At 41.5% G+C, this 20,585-nt stretch overlaps 1 protein-coding gene across 1 annotated transcript in view; it reads right to left on the reverse strand.

Annotated features, from left to right (window-relative positions):
• The window catches only part of AGBL1 (AGBL carboxypeptidase 1), a 465,261-nt gene that overhangs the window by 346,462 nt on the left and 98,214 nt on the right, over positions 1-20,585 (reverse strand). The window contains exons 8-15 of the mRNA XM_080396228.1: positions 19,743-19,908; positions 18,693-18,766; positions 15,825-15,941; positions 14,539-15,140; positions 12,555-12,638; positions 11,373-11,459; positions 10,853-11,001; positions 7,427-7,514 (exon numbers count right to left, since the gene is read on the reverse strand). Coding sequence (XP_080252354.1) covers positions 7,427-7,514; positions 10,853-11,001; positions 11,373-11,459; positions 12,555-12,638; positions 14,539-15,140; positions 15,825-15,941; positions 18,693-18,766; positions 19,743-19,908 — 1,367 coding nt within the window. The remainder of the gene's footprint in view (positions 1-7,426; positions 7,515-10,852; positions 11,002-11,372; positions 11,460-12,554; positions 12,639-14,538; positions 15,141-15,824; positions 15,942-18,692; positions 18,767-19,742; positions 19,909-20,585) is intronic.

Here is a 20,585-nt window from a genome sequence, read left to right on the forward strand (position 1 = left end):
AAGTACAATCAATCCAACCCCAGCAATGACCAGGTACAACAGTATAACACAGTGCTCAACAGCCTCCAGCAACACAGCAACGCACCTACAGGCTGTATGAAAGAAGGAAGGTTAGAGAAACCATGGCTCTACTAGGCAGAGATGGGAACAGGATCGTGGTGGTGAGGACCGCTGACTAAGGTGGTACACCTGTTTCAAGGGTGCCTCGAGACTCCAGCAGTACACAAGGACCAGCATGGAGTCAAAAGGCAGAACCGAGCCCAGCAGTACTGGGCACAGCCAGTCACGTGCTGCTGACGGGTGAGAGTGCTCTCATATAGCATAAGTTTGTTTCATTTTTTGAAGGCGCAAATAAGAAAGAAGCCAGCTAATACCAGTATGTATAGCACAGTCCAGGCATATTTAAACTAATGCATTCAGCTTACACTGCTGTATCGCTTCCGACATCCAAATTATCTTGCTCAAAGATGCAGGTACCTATTCACAGCCCTGAACAATGCCATGTGAAAATATTCTGTAAAAGCCCGGAGATTTAGAAAATACGAACATCCTACCAAACCAACCATTCAGTTCCACCACAGGAAGAAAAGGGATATTGCAGGAATTGGAAAAAAAAAAAAAAAAGTAAAAAAAAAAAGTAGAACATACATAAAAATATTTTAAATATCATCAAAAGGTCTTTGCTGAGTAGGAAGAGGAGTAGAGTAAGTTTGGGAAGAGACTGCAGGTAGAGGAAAAATGAACTCATATAGATTTGCAGGTTTTGAGCTACCCAAAATATCCTCTTTTGGATGCCTTCTTTTCAGAGACTTGAACCTCTCCCTGTCAGGGAGCAGCAAGGACCAGTTGCTCCCTAAAAGACAGGGAGCTGAGCTTGATATGGAAGTGTCCCCTCACACAGTACCTGAGCAGGGCAAGCTCAGGGATGGCAGACAGGTTCAATCACATGTCCAGACCATCAGACAAGTTTGTGGTCAAGCCAGGAGGTTGGTTCATGGGTCAGGATCCAGATCACCAGAGCTGATATCAAAGCATGGAGACAGCAGTGCCTGAGCTGGAGCCTGACTGCCACAGAGCTCAGGCAGGTACTGAGTGACCATGGCAGAGCTCAACTAGAGCTCCTGGGCCCAGGAGCAAAGGGTGTAGGTGGGGACACTGGGTGACACTGGTCAGGATCATCAAGGCCTACTAGTGCACCCAGGTCCTTGACACTTCCTTCATTAAAACCACAAAATCTTAAAGTGAGCTTCTCAGTCTAGTTCCAGGACCAAATCTCTTGCAGGAGACTTACTGTGATAAAGAGATGACTTTAGGCTGAGTAAAAAAGTTTTCTTTCAGCAGAGATGAAGAGACAATTCATGCACTTTAGTGAGAAGCCTCACAGCAAATCACATCCATAAGTACATTTCAAACAATATTTTTTCCTACATTGCGCCAATTACGCTGTTCCTAAACCTTCTGATTCTGAAGGACTGTGAGGTTTCTTTGACAAATGTTATCATCAATGTTGCATTAAAATGCAAAATAGAAGAGGCAACCAAAAGATGCAATTTCAGCTCCTGAAATTTACAATGCTAGTTTATTTTGCTGCTGTTCATTTTTATTCAAAGGGGTGGAGAGAAAAGATAATTATTCTTGTCAAATTCTCCAAAATAATCAGCTCTTTTTTCATAAGGAAGACACAATACAATGCCACTGGGTTTACACCTGAATTTAATAGTTAAGAACACGTGGAGTGAGTGATACTGACTGGATCAATAGATAGTACAGGAACACAGAGTCACAGTGGCAGATTGAAAAGTCTATGATTTTATTCTCAGTTGAACCCTTCACCCCAACATTTCTTTTGCAAATAAACCACCTTAATATTAGACAAAATCTCAGAGAAAAAAATATGTAACAAACACACAAATATGAAAACATCTACTTAGCTATTATGTATTTCAGCAGATCCAGGATCTGAGGGTTTTTATTAAATTGGAACAATGACATTTAATCTAGTTCCTGTTAATTTTGACAGTGAAGGATAATTAAGAACCATTTCTTGTATAGCACATAAGGAAAGTAGTTATGTCCATAGCTTCTCTTACTTTGTGTCACTTGGAATGTTAGATGCCCTTATTCATAAAGAACTGTCAGAAAGTGCTGAGAACTTCTACGTCTTCCCCTTCAAATTCACTTTTGTAGTTAGAGGTGTGGGAGGAAGCAGGACCTTGCAGGCAGATACTGCGGTATCTTATATGCTACCATATTTATATACACGTTATTCCCACCTGTCCCTTCAGTAGAGGCTTTTCCTTCTATAGCCTGTAATTCTGCAACCAAAAATGTCTCTCCTGCCTAAAATGTCCCCAGTAACCCCAGAAGTGTTGCAGCACCAGACCCTCTGACCCTGATGCTAGGCTGGTAGTCAATGGTCCTTACTCCTGACAGCGCTCAGATCCCATGGTCCGGAGGGCACCGATGCACAGCACTCTCGCTGCACTGCTTAGCAGAGCATTTCATTCTGGCTCTGAGCACCTCTGCTGTTCCAGCAAACTACCCACCCTGAACAGATATTTCCAGACTTTTGAACCACTCCTTAACATCTGCTTCAATCTATAGCAGACTATCTGGTAGTAACAGGAAGTTTACAGGTGGCTTTTATCTAATTAAAACTTACCTCCCATTTATCTATTCCCATTCTTTGGGTGGCAGATAAGTGACTCTAATTTTCCATCCTCTATAGATGGGGAAAATGAGACACAGACAGGTGAAGCCACTTGGCCAAAGATACAGGCAGGTTTGTAAATGAGCTGGATTGTAACTCCGGAATTCAAAAGCATCAAGCGATACAAGAACAACATCTCTTGGTCATCTTCTCTTTAGACTCCTGTCTAAAGCATTTACTGTAGTAAAAAGCACTGGCAGGTGATGGAATATGGCATTGTATCAGCTTAGACCAAAATGGCTGAAGAAAATATCAGTGTCCTAGAACTCTAGGCCATTTCAAAACAGAGTCCACATGGAAAGTAAACTATTTATCACTTCCAATCTGCTGGTGTACTCCCCTTTTCCAAAATACTTCTACTACCTGGAGACTGGTGTCCTTGTTTTACATGCCCTGACCTTCTTACATCTCTAAGTGTGGCTGCTAAGTGCAATATGCTTTATTAACACCCTGGTTCATACCATAACAAAAAGCAGCATTTAACAATTTAAAGGGCATGGCTGTTACTTTGGGGTCTGCCACATTGGTAACTGGAAAATGCACAACAACTTCATTTTCAAGGGCAAAAAATCCATGTTAAGGCATCTTTATTGTTGAGATTGCAGGCAGAATCCCAGTTGAAGCAGAATATTCCCACAGCCATCTTGCTACTAAGGCCTTCAGTCATATTGTAAAGGTCAGGTGCTCTCAGAGAGAGACTGGTGTCTCAGCCCTCTCTTGTAGACATCATTAGAGCTGAGCAGTTGCCTGCCAATGCTATGATGATGATTTAATCTAATCTGATTATAAAGATGCTGAAAAGAGAAGACCTAGTTCTGACACAGCTATGATCACCAAACAGCCAAGTCTTTAGTGGTGATGTGAGAACAAAACACTCCATGTACCTCATTACTATCTGTGAACTGACTATTTTATGAAAAAGCTGAGGTTAGATAATATGCTTAGAATGACCCATGAAACCAAAGGCACAAGCACATTGTCACGATTCAGCATGCTGCTATTGTTCCTTAAATAATTTGCTGGAAAGGAATATTATTCAGCACATAAAAGCTGCCAAGACAGCAAGTGAATTAGATGATCTTACAGTAACTGCAACTCTGTTTATCATGGGTGTATCCTGTCACTTCACAGAGAGGCAATAAAATAGAGCAGAAGTGTCACTCAGCTCCCTTTTGACAAGAGCACTGCTAATATTCTCTGTAACATAAAAACTCTCGTGAGACATATGGGAAAGGTATGCGATGACAGAGCTGTGCCACAACATTCATCTTTATGAGTGAACTACCGCATCTTCAGTGAAGATGAATGTCAGCAAAGATCAGCCAACATGCATCACCCAGATATCTTGCAAATGTGCTTTTCCTCCCACTGTCCTTCAGCTCAGAGGTTGCTCTCAAAAAGAGCACTGCTGCAAAAGCAATTAAGGCATCTTTGAGTTCCTCATTTTTGTAAATATATCACTCTTCCCATATTTATGAATAACTCCTGGTAAAGGTAATTAGATTAAGCTCCCTTCAAAAGGCACCAGTCCCACCCCAGGACACCTGTGACCAGGGTGAATGGAAATGAAATGAGCTCTTTCCCCAAAACACAGGCAGCATGTTATCACTACAGCAAGTCCATCTCCTCCTATTCTGAGCACCCCCAAACATACTTTCTTCACATTCCCTCCCACCCAAAACTTCTCATGGTAATCTCTTTTATAATCACTGAAATAAAAAAAATAGAGTTTCAGTAGAGGTGAAAGTGCATATATGTGTGTGTGTGAGCTCTTGTGTATACAAAAACATGTGTAAAACCTGGAATAAACTGTAAATGAGACCAGCAACTAGTTATCCTGGATGAATATGTTGACATATAATTCAATGTACAGTTAGAAAACACAGAATATTCCAAATCAACAAAACTCCATTCCTTCACATATTCTGAAGAAGAATCTGATTACAAGCTTAATTGTACAATCACAGCTTAATCTTGGGAGTCAGCTGCTGTTTAATCACTGCACTATAACTGCCTTGTTAACGACACAAGAAGCCACTGCTATAGTAATCAGCACGTGAGGTTTGGCCCACCAGAAGCTCATACTTGGAGAAGGCAGAGGTTACATGCATGCAAATGGAAGCCATGGCACCACAGTACATTAGCTCTTGAGGTAGAAAAGGTTACGTGGATAAAGGTTAGTGAAGAGTACTTGGAACAAAATAAAATAGCTCCACAAATTGTTACAGACAGGATGCCAGGTTGAGAGAGGAGAATCTGAGCCTTCAGCCCACTCACCCTCTCTCTCAAAAAAACAAACAAACAAAAAAAAACAACACACACAAAAAAAGAGAGGGAGATGACAAGAGAGATTTGGAATGACTTGGAATTTTTCTCTGTCAACACAAGTTTGAGGCTGTGCTACTTTTGGAAGGCAGCCCACTGCTGTTGTTTGGGTTTATTGTCTCATCAAATCCACTTGTGAACATAGCCACCTCTGAACCTAACAGCAAATTGTGAACTGCAACACAATTTCTTACAAAGAGAAAACTCATCATTTCACATCAGTGTCTAAAATTCAGCCACATCACATGAGTTCATGAAGAAAGGAATATCACTCAGAACATCGGAAAAGTTCAGCTCTGTCCTGAGAGCACTATTTACGATGCCAGATAATTATCATTGTTCTTAATTGTGTTAACACCTTTCTGTTTTCTTGCATTTCCCTGCCTGTCTGCAGTCATTGTGCAGCCCAAGCTCTCTGCTTCAACTGCCAGGTATTAGGGGCAAGGACCAGACTTTTGGTTTGTTTATACAGTATCCATAGAGTTCTGAGACACCGAGATGTTTTAGTGATGCAAGGTGGTGAATAGGAACCATGACACAAAAAATAACTAGAAGAGGAAGAAAAAAAAAAAGGGGGAGTGTGTGTGGCAGAAGGGGACGCAACTTGTCACTCAAGCATTTAGCCTGGAGAGGAGGAAGCTCGGGGGGGACCTTATCGCTTTCTACAGCTGCCTGAAGGGAGGATGTAGCGCAGTGGGTGTCAGTCTCTTCTCCCTGATAACAAGCAACAGGACAAAACAGCCTCAAGTTGCACCAGGAGAGGATTAGATTGGATGTTAGGAAAAATTTCTTCACTGGGAGGGTGGTCAAGCATTGGAACAGGTTGTCCAGGGAGGTGCTGGAATCACCATCCCTGGAACTCTTTAAAAAACATGTAGTTGCGATGCTTAGGGACATGATTTAGCGGTGGGCTTGGCAGTACTGAGTTAGTGGTTGGCCTTGATGATCTTAAAGGTATTTTCCAACCTAAATGATTTCATGATTCTATGACTCCCAGTCTCAGCTTTCAGGTCATGACTGGTAAGGCCAGGATAAAATAGTCAATTAACACTAAATGCTGCAGTATTTGATTACGAAGTATGTGAACTTCACCCATAATGCTCTACCAGTATATCCTCAACATGCGAACTCTTTTTTTGCAGTGCAGGACTGCTCTTCCTTCTTGCACCACCCCATCCAACAGCCTTTCCAGACATCCCACTCACAGGCACTCGCCCAAATACATTTACTCACACCTGTGATTTTCCTACTTGTTGAAGGCTGGAGGACAGAATAGAACTCTGCACAGATTTTCTACTCCAAAACATACCAATTATCCTAGTCCTGAAAACCCTCTTAATCATCATCTTTAAAATAATTAATAAATGATGTGGATAACATTTTGGAAGCCTTGAGAAAATAAAACAGGGTTCGTTCAACCTACTGAAACCCCAAGGTCTACACTTGTCTCCTTTGACTGTAATAACCAGAACGAATCAGGGGTCAGTTTTCTGCACGGCAATGAGATACCCAAGGGAGACTTTCTCACACGAGTCAAGTTCAGCTCAGATGCAAGTTAAAGTTGAGTGATCTGGTGTTTTTCTTCAGAAAGTCTGACACACTGCAGAAACAGCCTAAAATGGGGAACTTGGATAAGTATCAGCCCTGAGCTTGTCAGAACTCCTTTATACCACTGCCGCCTGGTCCCAGAAGAAAGACAGAGTAAGACTAATCCCTATGGTTTTTCCGTCAGGCCAATGTATACGGTGCCAAGAAGCATGGTCCACAGAGCAGCTTGCCTTCTGAGTTCCAGCTTTGCAAAGAAGGGAAGCTCAGGAAGAGTCTAAGGTATAGGCATAGATTCACAAACAAATAAATAGATGTGTATTTGTATATGTCTATTTTTACATATGTTTATATAGATTTATATAGTATATATACATATACACACACACCCTTCAAAACACACCCATATATATGGCTAATCCTTTCTTTAGCTCCTCAGCTCTTACATCTCTTACACAAGTCAGTGTATCCAAAAGAAAAACAATGATCCCAACCAGCTCATTTCTTCCTGGACAGCGGAAAAAGTCAGCTACGCTATCTTTGTGGGTTAAGCTTCCCTGCATCCCTGGCTGCATCAGTAAGGTTTGAGCACTCCCCGTTCCCCTTCCTCCTCCTGGGGAAGTGAATTCTGCACACGCCCTGTTTTTCCTCAGGCATCTAATATAGAGATCTCACTTGTAGCTGTTCTCTGAAGGTGGAAGCACGTAACACATTGAATTAGCACCAATTTAGAGACATTTGAAACAGGTGGCACTGGTGGTCAGAGGTTAACAACATCGATACAGTTAACAGGAGGGGAACAGATGGGAAAGGAAGCCACAGATTATTCACCAAAAATGTACTTACTTGTAGTAGCAGATATCATGGCCTGCCCGAAGCCAGCGAGGCCTGCCCTGGAGAGCTTCCTCCACGGAATACATGACCAGCTGCATGCCTACATAAAACAAGACAGTTTCAAGTGACATGACTTCCCTGGCTAGAAAAAATAAGGGTAGGGAGGAACAGGCTAAACAAGAAGCATCGTTATTTTCTCTGTGCTCTCTCTGCAGGTAGTTTATGCAGAGTGAATAAATTTCCCAAAGCCTCATGCTCTGTTCTGATATAGGCATGTCTGTACAAAAAGCACCTCCAGAAGAAATGAGCTGAATGGAGTTCATTTGAAAATAAATTATCCTACCAGCCTTTGCAAAGGAAGACTTCAGGCTGCTCCATTTACAAACAGAGGAAGAGAAAGAAAAGAATAGGAATCAAAGTATCAACAAGATCAGTAATTTGGTTAGTCCAGTATTTTATGCTTGGCTGCACCTTTACTGAAACCTTAATCCTACCACTGCATTAGAGATGTGTCGCGCATCCAGTACTGTCAGAAAGTTGCAAGCAAAGCTAGAAGATTTTAAACTTGCCATTAGACCTAAACAATATCGATGTGTCATAAATACTGATAATGACAGCATCCGTCTTTGAATACCACATTATACCAGAAGAGGACTTCTTCCTGACCTCCAAAATATTACCATTTTGTGCCCCCAAGGTACAAGGCTTTCTCTCATCCGAGCTGTGTATGTTACAACTCCGTGAAACCCGCCCATCTGCAGGCAGTTTTTGTATCAAATTCCTTTGCTCTACACACCTGTCAGCTCTTTCACAGGTATGGTAAGGATCCTGCCCTCACCAGTGAAGCTCTCTGCACAAGATGTCCCTGGTGAGCTGCTGGGGGCTGCAGGGCTGGCCTCTGCCCTGGGGTGGTGCCAGACAGCTCCAGTGGACCCAGCACAGCTTTGGCTGAGCCCAGCAGTGATGCTGGCTGCGCTTCTGTGAAAGCGTATTTGAGAAAGGGAAAAATGCCCTTTCAAATATTGATGCATGTTGCTAAGTTGCCCCCTGAGCCTTCTTTTGGCTGTTCTTGTGCTGGGAGGAGGTGATGCTTGAAAGGCGTTAATACTGATGACATTATTTCCATGAGCAGCTATTCGGTTTCCCTTCTTCCTCTGGCTTTCTCTGATAAACTCTCCAGCACTGTAAAAGCTAGCAAGTCTTTCCAGTTCACCTTTGGCTGAGGTGTGGGGTAGCACTAACTAGCCTACAGCGAGGAGTAACCTCTATGTTGCTCTTTACTGAACCAGCACTGTGAGCCACATACAAGAAAGAAGCAATTCTGTGTTTGGTTCTAGGACGTGGGCCACAGTGAATTCTGAGAGACACAGGCCCGCCCAGAAGCCCAGTTCATCAGGTGGGGGATGTGAGGCTCAGGGGCTGCAAGTGCTCCCAATATCCCAAACACCAGCTTCTACCCTTCTCTGGGAGTCCAAAGGAGACATGCACCAAACTGCTCAGAGCAATGGTTGATACTGGTCTGCCACCTCATTGTAATACAAAATAAATTTTCTAAAAAGTGTCATTCCTTTCCACTTTCCCTATGGAAACATTCAGTTTTAGAAAAAAAATCAAACAAAAAAAACAAACCCAAAACACACAAATCAGGCTTTTGACAAAATCCCATTATTTCTCATGGTAGAGTAAGTTAGTGGAAAATGGGAAAGGAGAGAGGCAGAGGCTGTACCTCCTGATTACTCTGCTCCTGGTTACAACTATTTCACCAAATATCCTTTTTGATGATTTGAAAGTTACACAGTGCCATCTAACCAAGAGGAAAAGGGAAAGGAGAAATGAAAAGAGAGCAGTAGCCAGGAGCTGTGAAGTGTTGCCACCGCATCCTGACTGGAAGCTTTTAGTATTATAGCCTGGGCACTAGCCCAGGAAAGTGGAGAGGGAATGTAACAAATAAACACCATCTCTTACCAAGAGTCTCTGTAAATATTATGCATGTGCTAGAAGGGGTAGTGAGCCTTGCTCAGCCAAGCCAGATAAACTAGAGCTTCACTGCCCTCTCAGAGCAGCAGAAGTAACTGACAGAAGAACTGCTTTAACAGCCAGTCCCATGTACAAGCCATGCAAAAGCAAGCCATGGCTTAGCCTCCCTCCTTACGCCAGATGCTATTTTCACATTTTTCTTCCAAACAGATTTTTCACTGCATGCTTGAACATGAGTCATGTACCATTTCAGGTGCACAAAATGAGACTCTAAATGCTGACAACAGCCAAACTAGTAAATAACAAGCAACCTTCCATCAATAATGTCCAGAATCTGTAACTATGAAGCTACTGGTGGCTGTATCAGAGGTGCTATTGGGGTTTAGAGGAGGATGTCAAGGTACTCCATTTCCAGGCTGCTACCAGACACACCACACTGAATTGTTTGGTAATTCAGGGAAGCAGAGTAAGATGACGAGAAAAAAAAAAAAAAAAAAAAAATCATTTTCATCTGGGATCTATATGAATACTTGAACTCCAGCCTTCAGGGTTAAAGAGTAAATGCCTTATAATGCATTGTGCTGTTCATCCAGCCAGTTTCACAAATACAAGTGACAAGTCATTCCAGCTCCCAGTGTTATTTGTTTTAGGTACATTGATCCTGAGAGACTTCTCCTGGTGGTGTTGAAGGCTGTATCCACAGGGCTTCAGAGGAATGCAAGGTCTGATATTAGGGACTTATTAAACATTCTGCGTCAGGTCTTGAGCTGGTGTAAATTAACAGAGCTCCATGGAAACAAATAAAAATACCAGCCTATGCCAGCTAAGAATTCAACCCACAGTCTCCATGCAGAAGATACAATTTCTTTTCTAAAATGGGCACTGAAGGCTGGGATTTGCCCTGCCTGTTCCTGAGCAATACCGCCTTCCTCCTGAACTGCAGACTATGACAGGAGTTCAAAGACAACAAGGAAAAGTAATTTTTTTATCACTAATATCAGCAGAAGTCTCAGCAGGTCTGAAGGCAGAGATATCTTTTGGGGTAAGCCCAAAAAATCATGGATATTTGTCTGAGGATTATCTGCATTTACTTGAATCTTAGAAGCATTTTCCAGTACTATGCTTCTCATTCAATTCCAATGGATGGTCTTTTTTCCCCTCTCCCAACCCTAGTGCCATTCTTCCTCAGTTCTGGTCTCTAAACACAGAATAATGACAGGCTTTTTTCCCCACAAATCCTCTCCCAGTTCTCGGTATTCAGTTTACTCCTCAGTCCTCCTGAGGATAGAGAAAGGTCCTTTGACAAATCTAAAGTAACTCTTTAAGTGGATTTCAGGGCAGATAAGGTCAAACTTACAGTTTGCCTTACACTCACAGGCATTGGAAGTTTGAAACCTTTACAGCACTAAAAAAGACATTCTTCTGAACAGAAGACTACCCCAATTCTCCAAAGACCCATACCATAATTAAATTGGCTATTGAACTTCTCACAGTTGATAATGTTGAAGCGATAGGGAACTGCTAATTTCATGTCACGGACTTCAAAGTAGAACCACTGGTGATGCTGGTTGCTGTTCACATCTCCATTCATAATTAAGTCATACTCAAACCTGTAAAAGACCAGAAAAAAATGGTGGCCATGACGACCTGAGCAGTCTGCCACTGAACCTGCTGAAGACAGCAGGCTGTACAATCAAGTTCATTAATACCCTGTGAGAGTCAAAGAACACCATCAAACTAGCTGTGCCCAAACACACCATTAAATACTCACACTGTGTTAGTCACGTCAAAACATTTTGAGCTCTGTTTTCCCACTCCTCTTACTTTCCTGACATCTAGGTGTTGGAAGGCATGATAAACTCTGCGTCATGTAACCTGCTTCCCTGGCTGACCCTTTCCAAACCCAGGAGAACTCCATCATTTCACACTGCAGTCACAGCAGAAAGGCAGGCTGGGACACGGCCGCCACAGACGTACTTACTCACGCACTTGGATGGCTTTGTGAAGGTTTCCCGACTCAAACTTGGAGAAGAATGTCAGGCAGCCTGGAGCACCTGGGCTTGAGTTACTGCAGCAGATCAAAGCAGGGATACATATAGCAGGTTGCTTCAAAGACAAGCCTTCCCCAGCACCTTTTGTGCACTAAAATAGGGGACTATATATATATGTTTGTTGGTTTTTTTTATGAGCAAGACCCTGAGAAGTAGCAAGAGGTGAGCAAATCCATAATCTTCCAATCCAATGCAGCATTTTTCTCTACCGTTGCTTAATGACTCTAAATCACATTTTCTTTTCCTTTCCCAATACTCCTTTTTGTCCCAGTTCACATTTGCTTTCTGTATTTCAGTTACTTTTCCCACTGACTTACTCCCATTAGTTTAAGTGCACAAGGCAGCTTTATACAATTACGATACATTTACTCTTCCCTCATCGATGTAGTTTCTTTCTTGTAAAGCTTAGAAACCCTTAAATTAATCTTGAACAACTTCATAACTTTCTTCTACTTCAAACTGTCCTTCACCTTTTTTCCCTCTAAAGTATGTTCTCCAAGTCACTCATCCTTCCACTGAATGCAATTTCTTCATATTTGGGACCCTCTCAACTGCCCTGTGCTACATCTTCTCAAAGACCACAATGGCTGGCCATGGCCGAGCCCTTAAAACAGTTCACAAGGCTGGATGTACGCTTTTCAGAAACCTTTTTTAAGTGCCACACCTTCCGGAGTACATCTGTAGCCTGTGACACTGGCTGCACAGATGCTGAAGTGCACTCTCCGTGGGAAATGCTCCTTCAGGGTGCAGAGAGACTGCTTCTGGATCCACAGGCACAATTCCCGGCATCAGCCTGCATGCTTCTGTTCCAAACCACCACAGGCAATGCAGGCAGATCCAGAGACATCATGCTGTCCCTTTGATGTACAGATTTTCTTGTTCTGTCTAAAAAAGTTTTGAGACTCTCTTGCTCCAGTGACGTCCACAATAAATCCTTTCCCCAGAGCCATGTACAAGGAATCTAGTCCTCCCGTAGATTTTTCCTGTTGGGCTTTTACCTCCTAGGTTATTTCTTCTATATCTTTACCAGAGCAGAACAAGTAAACTGAGCTCACAACCTAACCCAGCACTGACCATGCCCCTGGTTACAGTACTCAAATTAAGTTACCCACCTGGGCTCGTCTAAATCAAATACAGTTCTGCCTATCATGTCACCTGGCTGGATTAGGCGGCGAACATCATCTAGTACTTTGTCCCTAGGGAAAAATAATAAAAAAGGCAAATTATAATGACACTGTGAGAAATCTCAGTATAGAGTGATCTTGTAGAAGAAATATGAAGAGGCTTAGGAAATTCTTTTGAAGAACTGGTAAGAAAGAGGACATCTTTATGCTAATTTCAAGTGAACTTAATTCCAGGTGAATTTAATTTGTTAGGGGTTTTGTGGTTTTTTTTTGTTTCTTTGTTTGTTTGCTTTTTGTTTGTCTTTTTTTTTTTGGGGGGTGTCATTTTTTTTCCTTGGTTGCTTGGGGTTTTGGGGTTTTTTGTTGTTTGCTTTTTTTTTTTTTTTAAAACCATGAGAAAGCTCCTGTTCCCATCTGTAATTCCCATTACAACAAGATGCCTTTTGGGTTAAATGACTGATTCGGTAAAAATTCTATTCTCTACAGTATTCTGTCAATTTTATTTATCCCCAGTTCTTCCCAGTCACTGTCAGTCTTCCAAGCAGCCACCTTTGTTCTGTGAGGAAATACGTGCCATAACTTATAAACCTGCTAGTCTGTCTCATAGTGAATCTTGACTCTAAATCAAGCTAATTTTCACTCATTATTAAACTGAAGTTCTCTGATCCCTAAAGATGGTCAGATGTGGAATACCAGATTTTCTTCCTGACCTTTGCAGCTATCATGTCATGCCCTGAAGCATGATATAATTATTCCCATTTTAGCTGTACAGTTACACATGTTATTAGAGTCATAAATGCAAAGCTTTTAGAGCAACAGTGCAAGGAGAAGATTAACAAGTGATTTTGCCTCTAAATAAGATTTTTAGCCTTTATATTTGCTGCAGAAAGAATCACCATCTCTCTAGAGGTCAGAAATTAGTGGTCTTCACAAATGTCATTTGATTACCGTTGCTCAGCTTTAAAGTTTACCACAGAATCTAGCCTCTTTTGGTACCTGCTAATAATTCCCTATACCACCAAAAAGAAAGGTCAGGTCATTGCACCAGTCACACATGGAACAGACCTTGTCCCTGCTGCTGCTCTCTGACTCACAACAGACTTCCCAGAAGCAGATACACATGCTAGGGAAGGAGGAGAAGATTCTGGAGGACCTTTTGAAGCAGGCAGAGAGCAAGAGGAACAGTAAGAAGGGACACAGCAGCAGAAGGGTAGACGGGGAGATTCCCAAGAACAACCTGACACAGACACACAGCTCTGAAGGGACAGAAAGGATTTTTCCTCAAAGAGCCAGATGGGACCCAATGTTGCAAACACTAAAGGTGGCTGGATTAAGAGTAAGACTGAAGGCAAAAACATATGCCAGAAGGATGCAAAGTCTTCTCCATCTCGAAAATGAACTTATTCTTGTTTGTACTTAACAAGGTCACAGATTTGCAGCTCATTCTGGATCTTGGTCTGCTTGCTTTAAGAAAAAGCCACTAGTAAGTCTATGTCAGAGCTTTGAGCAGCTTAGCCCCATCACACACATAGGTACATCGATACGTTCATCAATAACTAGTTTAATCAATAACAATTTGGAAAATGAGCTAGGGGAGTCTTTATGGATTCACAGAAGTCATAAAAAAATCTTACTCCAGGGTAGCCACTACCAGCTTAATCTAAGAGATAGAAAGCAACGCACAGTCAGTTCACAACTCATCCACTGACACACAGAAAGTCCGTGTCAGAGATAGGAAACAGGCTGGCCGATTCCTAATCCTGTTTGTAATCCAGTTGGATACCATTTCCCTTTCTTCAGGAAGAAAACCCAAATAAGACCATCCTGCTGTTTGGCCTTGCGGCAAATCATTGGATATCCCAAAATTTGTTCTAGAACTTCTTAAGACATTCAGAGGTGTTATAGTTAGAACCTACATAAACCAGTTTTGAGGCTGAGAGAGCTCCCATTGTGGTAATTAAAGCACAATCACCTTTGAACCCCATATCTGCGCTCCAGCATGGGCTTGCTGTAAGAAGGCGGCTGGTGACCCCAGAAATCGGGGAAGGCCAAGTCTTTGTAGTCCAGTATGGACTTAACACACTTGGCCTTAGCTACGTAGAAGCGAGGGCTGTGGAATGGGATATCCCCTTGGTGTTTCTCCAGAAGATTTGTCACTATGTCTGAGCTCTCCAGCCTCCCTCCAGGACTAGGATTGATTGAGGCTTCACATTCAGGGTAAAACATATTTTTGTACCAAGCAGCATCTTTTGGGAGAGGACGCAAAGCAAGCGCATGACTCCTGGCTGGATTTTCCTCTTCACAGGAGTCTACACCTTGGGCTGCTTCTCCAATGTCTCTCTTTTCATTGTTTTGATCCCATCTGCATTTCTCCTTCTTTGTCCAACTCTGCAGTGGGACTTTGAAGTCCTTTTCCCCTGGATCTGGTCCTGCCTCTGTGACACTTTGATTTCTCCATCTGTAGTTCAGATGTTTCACAGAAGTAGCACTGGGAATGCAATGACAGAGAGCAGAGGGAAGCCTCTCAGTCCTGTCCTCCAAGGTCTTCTCTTCCTCAGACTCCGATTCAAGCTCCTTTAAATTTAAAAAGCAGAACAAATTAAAAGAAACTAAAGGCAGATTGTGCCTCCTTCCAGAGGAAACCTTTCAGGGAAGAAAGAGAAAATATTTTCTCAAATCTCCCAAAGCTGTACTCATCCAATAAAACAGCCAGAGTAAAATCAGCCCATGGACCACCTGCCAGAATTTCTCTATCCACAAAGCTGCTTCAACAGTAGTCCTCAGAAACTAAAAGGATCAGATTGAGTCATTTGGGTGAGTCATCTCCAACCAACACTGATTGTTCTAACAAATTAGGGAACATAATTTGCAAGGCATTTTTTAAAAACATAAATGTTACAGCAGGGTAAAGGAGGCCAATCTGTCATGCAAAACTCCACCCCTGCCTTCATGCAAGTGTATAATTTAATCCCATTTGGCTACTTATGGTCATAACAACTGTCACTGCATTGTGCGTACAGCAGCTATATTAAGCCAGTTGTCCTTTCCAGATTCATATTTGAAACAGTTTTTAGCTCTCCTAAATTCCAAGACTTGTAACGAGTGCAATACTCTATTTCTTGTCCCAAACTGCAATAGAACAATGATTCGAACTGTGCATTTCACTCAGTGGCAGTGCAATCTTGTCAGTACTCCCTTTCAAGTATTTCTTAAACTCTTGAATATTCACAAATAAAGGAAGCCACACTGTGACAGTACCTGAAAATCATGGGAAAGTTCTGGGCACATTGCTTCATATTGTCCAAGCTCTTCCTCTGGCCGGTCAAGCACTGGCCTCGACCTCAATTTGTTCACATCTGTCTCCAAATCATAATCCTACAACACCAGAATTAGAAAGCATTTTATATTAAACATGCCCAACAAGATGACTGTTAAAGCAATATTCTGCATAATACCCTTTGTTTCTAATGACATCATACTCATTTAATGAGTCCTATAACTGTCCTTTTTATAGTCATAAAGGCTGTAAAGTCATTTTAGGAATGGAAAATAGAGGCAAAAGAGGAAAAAACTACACTCTGAAAAGGTGGAATTTGATGTTTTGGTATTTGAGCACTTAAGTAAAGATACCAGGAAAAGATGGTTTCAAACAGGTCTCAAGATGGAAACTTGAACCTTTTCATAAGCACCTCAGCTTGGGAGGTTTCAAAGTAAGAAACACCAACAACTACTAGTTATTTCTGAGCATATCATCCATTCCCTTGCTTATGCTGCATAAACCAGTAGGCACAGGTCGTCAAGGTGTAATTGGTAATGTTATGATTCAAAGAAACACTAATCAAATAAATGTGTACTTAGCAAGAAAATTCTCAAAGTATTTTGAAGCCAAAACTGTCCTCACAGGCCACCAGCAAAATTAGAAAACTTGACACCTCTACCTTTGATTTAGGCTACCACGTGGTTTCTCTGAGTGCCTACCAATCAACTGAAAGGCCCACGTCCATATCACTGAACTTGCAGGCACTAATTGCCTATATTTTATTTCCATCACTAAATGCTGCTTATAAAACCCTGTCAAATTCTTGCCCAATACATCTTCTAAAGTCTCCAACTTTCCCGATACTTTTGTATCAAAAAAAGCTTTTTAAGTCTCAACCATCAGCTAATCGGGGATAAGAACTGTTATCTGAAACTTTCACAAAGGCAACTCTGCATTGATATACAGCCTCCTCCACAGCAGATATAAGAACGAAAACCAAACTGTTCAGTTTGTCAAACATTCAGGCATTTCATAAGAAACCAGGAAAATATGGGGCAAGAGGGTGGGATGGAGACATGACATTGACTAGTGGACATTACACTACAGCATTATTCAAATAATTCAACATGTCACTATTAATTATGCTTCATCAAATGCCAGCAAAAAAGTTATTTGCTCCTGATAAATAGACTAATTTCTGAAGCTGTTATCAAAAGAAAAAATAATAGTTGCCTGAATGCAGAAGTGTCCACGACATTTCAAACCCTGAGCCACACTTACATTGCAAAGCAGAGTTTGAACTGCTCTTTGGGCCAGAGTACGAGGTCAGTTAAAAGGATTTGCCACTAAGCACGCAAGAATGATGCATAAGCAGCTTCAACCTTGCTGAAGATTTGGGTTGAGAAGGGTAGATGGCTGATGTGGTGATTTTGGTTTTGGTAGAACTGTCTGAACAGCTACTGATGGTACTGTAGAGCCAAGTTTCAGTTTGGTTGATATTACTAGTATGCATAGATATGTGTTATGTAGCTGTGAAAATGTTTGTAAGTCATATAAATATCAAGAAACATTGTGCAAATGGTATGTCATAAAAAAAAAAAAAAAAAAAAAAAGGTAAACAAAGTTCATTATCCATTCCCTCCTTGCTTTCCCTTTAGAAAGATTTGTCACAGGAGATATATGACCAGCATACCAGACAAATGGTGCTTAAAACTCACATTCAGAGCAAGCTCTTAGGAAAAAAAAAAAAAAACAACAAACAAAAACACAAGAAAAACTGCTCACATCTACTTGGTAAATCCTTATGAATAATGAAATAGTTCAGAGGCATATAGGCTCTGTTTCTGAATGAATAACTAATTAAAGAAGGAGATAAATTCACTATGAACCTTATTCCTAATGAGCATCTTGATGAGCTCTAATATTCAGATAAAAACAGTCAGACAGGGGCAAGTTAGGACACTGAGCTAATGTGGCTTTTTTTAAAAGGCTTCCTTTTTTTCCACTGGAAAAACTTCAGTTTAATACTTGAGGAGAAAAAGACAGGGCAAGTAATGAAAATACCCTTCCACAAGAGTCTCAATCATATCTAATTAGATGGCATTTGCAACTTACTTTCTTTAATTTGCCTTCCTAAACCACTTTATATGGATAAGAATTATTGCAGCATTCACTACTTCACATTTGTGTATGAGCTTGCATGTATTTTCACAAAAAAACCTTTGCACTCTCCTCCTCAGCTGGTAGGGTTTTTTTGCCAGTTAGGTCATGACAGGGAGCGTGCAAAGGGAGAAGCCAGAAAAGTATTGAATAATTCATTGTATTATTTATCTGTGTGCAGCAGCAAATAAAGAAGTAATATAGGTTCACCTGCCCCAGCTGTGGCTTTAAAGAACTAACCTTTTTCTTAGGGTAGATGCACAGCCTAAATATGTTCTGATATGGGAAGAAAAAGAGGGTTGGTCTTTCCTAGATGATAAGTCAATTTTCCCCTACTAAGTGCCATTTCTGGTCTATACCTAGAGGAATCAAAGATCCATCATTTATCCCTGATGGTGCGTGTGATTCTAATAGTCACTGGTCAGCCTCTCTGCAGGAACAGAGAAGTCACCAAACCCACACCATCCTGGGTGACAAGCATGGCAATTAAGAAGATAAATGCAGGGGATTCTCTTCAATGAAAGTCAGAGCTTTCTCTTTTCCTTCTTTCAGGTATCCTTCTATAATTAATGAAGTGTGTTTATGTGGGACCACCTGCACATCTACATTCTCTGCTTAGACAGCTTATCAGGATGTCAAAATGGACACCGAAAAGTTTTACTTTCCAGTATGTGGATGATTAAGGAAATTATGGCTCATATACCTACTTCCTCCTTACTCTCCACATCCTCATTATCCAGGTCTTTTTCAGCCTCTTCGTCTCCATCACTTTCATAGTCACCTGCAGAAGTAGAAAACAGGTAGAGGCAAGAGCACTCAACCTAATAACCCTCTCAGGCCCTCCACAGAAATATACGTAATCTCTTCTATGTGTGCCACGCATGCCTTCAAACTACAATGCACCACTACCCTGACTAAACCAGATCCCATTTGTTAATCTAGTATAAATGAATTTGGCACTAAATCTCCCACTTTTTAAAGCTCTTTTCTCTTGGACTGGAGCACTGCCTTTCAAAACCATGACAAATGTCACTGCGATATGGATCCAGCTCGTATTACAAAGCAATACAGAGATTTTCTGCTTGGCTGCAATGATATTACAGGATGCTTTTAATCTATATTATCTAGATTAGAGTGGTTTACTGCTATCATCATTATTGTATTTGAGCATCTTCCACATGAAACTGAAAGGGACAGAGAAATTGCTTGTGTGTATCATGGAGTCTGCTGTTTCTCCTTTTCTGTGGGGTGGATATCCTGCCTGTGCTCGAGTTCTGCTTTTCAGCAAGAGCCCACATCTTTTACCCATGCAGCATGACTGCTATCTGCTTTTATTTTATGAAGGAAAAAGGATTCCTGCAATTCTTTACTGAAAAAGCTGCAGGGCAGTGCTCCTTCCACAAAGTCACACACAGGCACAATTGTCTCTCCCTAAGTTGTTGCAGAGTGATGGCATCTCCAGCTTCTGCTATGCCCATTCTGTTCCATTATTTTTTGGATAATAGGAGGATTGGGGCTTTTTTTCCCATTTCCTTGCTCCTTTTAATCTTATCTCATTTATTCTCCAAACAGAATCTCCAGCTTCAAGAAGGCTTGAGAATAGGTTCATTTTTACTGAGTGACAATGTAGTCCATCAGATTAATTTTGACCATAAACCTCAGGACTAGGCTGCCAAGAGTCCCCTACAGGGACCCCACACTTAATCCTGATGTTGTGGTCCTTTTTGTCCTACTGAACTCACCCTTCAGCCATTTACCTTCAGATCCCTCACATGAAGGTTCAGCCTTGGCATTCCCAGGAAGAGGGAAGGAATAGGAACTTCTTACTGTCACCACAGGCAGAGGCTCCTTGGGGTAGCACTTTCTCAGAATATGAGTCACAGTGTTTACGATAGGATCCAGATTTTTGCAAGATAAACAGTCCTAGGAACCAAAGGAGAACAATGTTAAGAATTGCCTCTGACAGTTGCCCTGCCTATTACATGCAATCCCTCAGAGCAGAGGCACTCTTCTGATTGGAATATGAAATCTTTATATCTATAGTCTCCTCCCCTCCCCCCTTTTTTTTCTCCTTTCTTTCTTCTCTCCTTTTTACTATTAAAGAAATATGCCTGGAACAGCAAGACCTCAAGTTCTTGCAGTCCATTGCTTACAGAAATACAGGCTAGCACAGAGCTCAGGGGACTTCCAGTGATGCAGAAGACACCGCATCCCCTAGCTCTGCTCTAAGACATTACAGTCAGGTTATACTGAAGGAAAGCATGATAACAGCATAAGCTGAAATATCCTAGCTAACACAAGCAACAGTAGTACAGAAGAGATATATTCTTTAATATGGATTTTTTAAAGTCCTACAGGGAGCCCATGTATATGTTTTGGCTGCCAACACATGCCAAAATCTGTGCTTCTGCATCTTCAGCACAACTATACCCAGAGCTATCATGCTAAAACCAACACATGTAAACTATCACAGTTAACACCGTTATTTCACTGTAGTCAGTGTGCACAATGTATACTCAGAGAGAGCATTCCCGCTGTACTCTATTCTACATGGCTAAGCACTTGGCCCAATAATTAGTCTGAAAGATCACTATATATTA

The sequence above is a fragment of the Falco punctatus genome (assembly GCF_963210335.1).
Source record: "Falco punctatus genome assembly, chromosome: 7".
NCBI lineage: Eukaryota > Metazoa > Chordata > Aves > Falconiformes > Falconidae > Falco > Falco punctatus.